Here is a 5,673-nt window from a genome sequence, read left to right on the forward strand (position 1 = left end):
CATTTGCCATCAGAATCTTGAAAAATGAGGTCACAATGAAAAGAAAACGGAGATGTAAGGCTGAAGAGGTCACAATGGAAAGAAAACGGAAATGTAAGGTCACAACGGAAAGAAAACGAGAAATAGAACAGCATTTTCTATTGAATGTTGAGAACTAGACAAAACACCATTTCCTGAACACGACCTAAGAAAAACAAGAACATTAATATTTTGTAATGAATGAAAACGTAATATTTCTTAATCTTGAGAAATAAGATGAATATTAACAATTTCTTTAAGATTTCCTGATCCCTTAAACTATTTCCTGAACACAAAAAGTAATATTTCCTAACAATTTTGAGAAATAGAGAAAATATAAAAAAAAAATTTCCTAAACACATTTCCTGAGAACTAAAAAAAATACTAACATTTTTCTAAACACTGGAAAACCTAAAATTTCCTAATAATCTTGAGAAATAGCAACAAAAAAAACATTTCCTAAACAATATTTCCTGAATAGAACCTTAGACACTATTACTTTCTGAACACGTTGAAAATACACCTCAAATTTCCAAACTATCTTGAGAAATAGAGGGACCCACACATTAGGACACCGCCAAAATAATGAAAAACAAACAATTTCCCGAACAGAAATTGAAAGAAACCGTACCTAACATTTTTCTAAACACTGATACACTATTTCCAAACACTCGAGAAATAATGAGGGACCCAGACATTAGGACACTGCCAAAATAATGAAAACAAACTATTTCCCAAACAAAATCTTAAAAGAAATATTAACATTCTAAACACGTTGAAACACTTATATTATTTCCTAACACGAGAAATAATCAGACCCGAGAAATAGTTACCTATATAAGCTTATATTTCCGAATCATGAGAAATCGTGAATATAAAGGACGGTGGCATTGTGGATAAGGTGGTGAGCGTGGGATCGGGCAGACGTCCACGCGTAGGTTCGAATCCCACCACGTACAGCCTTAAAACACTTTGCCATGATACCCAGGTTCTAGGTGGTTACACTCTAGATGAGCTTGGGTGGTGATATGGGCCCTAATATGCCCACCACTATAAATAAAATTGCCTGCGCCACTAATGGGTGAAAGCTGAACAGTGCTTCCCATACGCTATAGGCCTTACCGTAAAAAAAAAAAAAAAAATAAAATAAAAAATAATGAACCTTAATGACCACAAACATTTCAACACAGCTCATTAAAAGCAGAATAAATAAATAAAAATCGTATAAATATTCCCTTAAGACCCTAAAAAGCAAAAAATTCCCTAATCACACACATTTCAGCAAACCACCCCCAGTTCCCCTCCCCCCCAAACATCCTGTTACAAAACCCAGACCATTTCTAAAGACAAAGGAGTAAACAATGAAGACAATCACCAAAACACGTTCTTAAAAACACCAAACCCCACAAATTTAAGGCCATCTAAATAAAGTAAGCTTATTTTAGAGCTTTGAGTCTTAAATAACGAGTGAAAATGATAAACAAGAGTAACTACAAATGACTATAATCAAAATCACGTCCTTAAAAACACCGAACACTAAATATTTAAGGCCATTTAGATATAGAAACCTTATTTGACGCCTTTGAGTCTTAAATAACGAGGGAAAATATTAAATAACAAGATCATCAACAAGTGACTATAACAAAAACAAAAGAAATGTCCAAAAAACACACGAATGCCTAAATATTTGAAGCCATTACGAGAAAGTCACCTTAATAAAGAGCTTTACGCATTATTCAACACAAATTAATAAAGAAAACACAAAAAAGACAAGAAAACACGAATAAATGCCAACAGTAACCTAAACACGCTCTTAGAAACACCAAACACTAAATATTTGAAGCCATTACGAGTCACCTTAATAACGAGCTTTACGCATTACTCAACTAATAAAAACACATCATAGACACGAAAAACATTAATAAAGGACAATAATTACCTAAAAAAACGTCCTAAAACACAGATCCCTAAATATCTGAGGTCATTTACATAAAGGAACATTATTTTAAGGTTATAGGGACACATTTTCAACAAACGAGGGCAAAATCACAACAAATGCCTATAATATCAACTAAAACGTCCTTAAAACACCAAACCCTAAATACTTAAAAAGCCATTCAGATAAAAGCAGCCTTATTTTAGGATTAATGGGACAATTTCTCAACACAACGAATAAGAAAAATAAAAACAGGAAAAAACATCAACAAATGCCTATAATAACCACAAAAAAAACGTCCTTAACCACACCAAAACACCAAATCCTTAAAGCTCGACAGATAAAGGAAATTATTTTAAGGCTTTTGTGGGTCTTAAATCGCCGAAAATATGAATAAAACCACGTGGAAACTTGACAAAACAAGCAAAAACATACAAAACTTTACGTTACTTGAGATTTAAAGATGAAAATAGGAGTTTAATTGAGTAAAGTTTAATTTCTAGGGAATATTGAAGCGTGGGAGGGAGGAGACCGGCCGCCATTTCCCTCTCACTCTCTCCCTCCTCCTCCTCTCCCTCTGTGCATCTCTCTCCTCCATTTTTTTAACCTCCCTCCCAAACCGGCTTCCATCCCAAACCTTCCATTTTTCCCTAATTTCCCGGCCCCTTAAGTCTTGTCTGCAGTGACGAGTGGAAACAACAAGCACTCACCTCCTCCTTTACCATTTTTTATAGGTGTGGGTGTCGCCGGAACGGAGAAATAAGGGCGAGATGTGAAGTGAGACGCCGCGCAACCTTCCTTAGCCAGTCAGTCTCCCGCGAAATACTTCCGTTCCCGCCGCCACCACGCTAGCCTTCCCCCACGCTTCAATTCTCTCATATCTCCCTTATTGCTTTTTATTGAAACGCCATATTTGTACAGGAAACTTCTATTGGTTCTATATGTTTCCTATATTAATTTCAGGTTTCAGCATTGCGGCGTTTACGAGTTAATATTACAGCATTTAATTCACTAACTCTTGACGTCATGTTTAGGTACCGCCCGGCAAACTTGAATGAATAGCAACGCCTACACTTATTTCAATTTTCTGGTGTTATTCTCCCTTTTCCAGCCATTTCTATACGTACATATAAATCTTAAGGCCCTATAGAATTTATTTAGCGCCATATATACAGTCGCTCGTGCCTTATAACGTAGAAATCTTATAACATGACTTGGTATTTTAGTGACACATCATCACCGTATGGCGGCAGATTCAAACCAAATAGCCGGGTTTTAATTTCACATTATACCACAAAAATATGAATTGTACCTTACATATACACTCTTTTTCCCTTCCATCTATTGTTGTTTGTTATCTAAGTTTAGAAAATGGTGGGTTGCATTGTTATCTTAGGGTAATAACAGTGAAAACATGAGAATGAGGTGGTGGTGGTGGTAGTAGTAGTAGAAGTAGTAGTAGTAGAAGTAGTAGTAGTAGTAGTAGTAGTAGTAGTTGATGTTGTAGTAGTAGTATGAGGAGGAGAGGAGGAGGATAACAAAAACGAAGAGCAAAAAGAGAAGAAACATCTGTTATTTTTTCATCCTATCTAATCATTTATTTACAAACTTATCGATAACTCTCTCTCTCTCTCTCTCTCTCTCTCTCTCTCTCTCTCTCTCTCTCTCTGTAGGGCATTTTCAAGATTTTATTTATAGTTAAAGAAGTTATAGGGATTCTTAAGCGTGTGTTTCAAATTTCTAGAGATAATCTTATAACCTTCCGGTGTGTGTGTGTGTGTGTGTGTGTGTGTGTTTCCTATTTCCTGTGGTAGTTTAGTAAGTTAATGGGTTTCGAAGGGCGTTTTAACTCCTTCAGTACCAGGACGCATTTTCATATTCATTCTTGCTACTATTTGGTGATTTTACACAGTTTTAAAATTTCTGTGGGTGATTAAAATAGTGAAGACTGGCCATTATTCTTCTGACCTCCTTAAACCCTTCCTAATGTCAATATAATGGTCTAATCACATCTCATATCCATTCTGCTTACTATTTGGTGATTTTATACAGCTTCAGAAAGTTGTGTGGGTGGTTAAAATAGAAAAGACTGTAGCCATTAATCTTCTGACCTCCATAGCCCCTTCCTAATGTTAATAAAATGGTCTAATGGTACGCGAATCTCAAATATAGTGCTGAAGGGGATTAAAATAGTGAAAGCTATGGCCATTAATCTCCTGACCTCCATAGACCCTTTTTAATGTTAATAAGATGTCCTAATCGTGCGCGAATCTCAGGGTAAAGATGTGAGCCAGTTTTGAAGCAGTTAATGCTAATATAACGAGATGAAAGCTTTGAAGACGTTTAACCCATTCAGTACTGGGACGCATTTTTACCATTAGACCATTTTATTAACATTAGGAAGGGTGTATGGAGGGCAGATGATTAATGGCCACAGTCTTCACAATTCTAATCCCCCACATAAGTTTCTGAAGCAAATAGTCACCAAAATGAATATGGAAACGCGTCATGGTACTGAAGTGGTTAATGATTCTAGTGATAGCTTATTATTATTTTTTTTATATATATAAGAAATAAAAATGCCAAGAAAAAAAATATATTAGAAAAAAAAGCCCACTCGAATTGCAGTCACCATAAAAGATTAGTAAGAATTAGTCAAAAGAGTGTTTAGTAAGATGTAAAGGATTAGCAAAGTTCTTAGTGATGTATATTGAGTTTCAAAGGATGTTTTTATGATTATACCTATAGTTTAAGCAGTTCTGATAAATTCCAGTGTTATTTCTATTATTTAATTAATTTTCGAATGTATTTTCATGCTATTACTACTGGCTGGTCGAGAATTAAGCATTACTAACGAGATATATAGATTGATTGATACTTTTATTGTTGAATTAGATATATTGTAGTGAAGAACTTTTTAATCATCCCCGTAGCTTTTAAAATATAATAAACACGAGGTTCAAAGTTACATAACCAGTGTGCCTAATTTTTCTCCTCTCACACCGAAATTGAGTGTTCCTTTGTGGATTAACTTGTCAACTTATAGAAGAAAAAAAACTTGAATTCTCTTACTGTAACTTATTTGGTGAAGGAAATAAAGTGTTGTAGAATATAGATGGCTCTTACTTGATACCTGAGAGAGAGAGAGAGAGAGAGAGAGAGAGAGAGTTGAAAATGGTGATAATGATTGCGTACACACACACTCACACACACTCTCTCTCTCTCTCTCTCTCTCTCAGCTGGTGTGTGAATGGAGGACAGATGTTGCAGAGAGAGAGAGAGAGAGAGAGAGAGAGAGAGAGCATTACCTCTCTCTCTCTCTCTCTCTCTCTCTCTCTCTCTCTCTCTCTCTCTCTCAATATGAAGTGTGTGCGTAGATAGCATGATAGAAATAAACAGAGGTGTGTGTGTGTGTGTGTGTGTGTGTGTGTGCGGTAAAGGGTATTGCTCTCTCTCTCTCTCTCTCTCTCTCTCTCTCTCTCTCTCTCTCTCTCTCTCTCCATCTATCTCTCTCAGCAACACATAAAAGTACCAAAATAAGAAAAAAAACATCAATAAGCGAAAAATATCCATGATTCACACACAAAAATACGAATTCGGCTCTGTTAAAGAAACATCAAACAAGCACTTAAAAATAAAACACCAGCAAAAACCAACAGAAAAAAATAGAAGATGAATAATGTACAATAAAAACCGAGGGAAAGAAAGTGAAGAGAAAA

At 35.5% G+C, this 5,673-nt stretch overlaps 1 protein-coding gene across 8 annotated transcripts in view; it reads right to left on the reverse strand.

Moving 5' to 3' along the window:
• The window catches only part of LOC123509577 (heterogeneous nuclear ribonucleoprotein A1, A2/B1 homolog), a 23,481-nt gene extending 20,653 nt beyond the window's left edge, over positions 1 to 2,828 (reverse strand). For 3 of the 8 annotated variants that reach the window (XM_045264072.1, XM_045264156.1, XM_045263999.1), the window contains exon 1: positions 2,665 to 2,816. In XM_045264072.1, the coding sequence (XP_045120007.1) occupies positions 2,665 to 2,679 (15 nt within the window). In that variant the 5' untranslated portion in view covers positions 2,680 to 2,816. Of the gene's footprint in view, positions 1 to 2,664 lie in introns of all 8 variants that reach the window. The other 5 variants (XM_045264318.1, XM_045264237.1, XM_045264395.1 and 2 more) reach the window with 4 other exon arrangements.
• Positions 2,829 to 5,673: the final 2,845 nt, after the last annotated feature.

The sequence above is a fragment of the Portunus trituberculatus genome, chromosome 1 (genome assembly GCF_017591435.1).
Source record: "Portunus trituberculatus isolate SZX2019 chromosome 1, ASM1759143v1, whole genome shotgun sequence".
In the NCBI taxonomy this organism is placed as follows: domain Eukaryota; kingdom Metazoa; phylum Arthropoda; class Malacostraca; order Decapoda; family Portunidae; genus Portunus; species Portunus trituberculatus.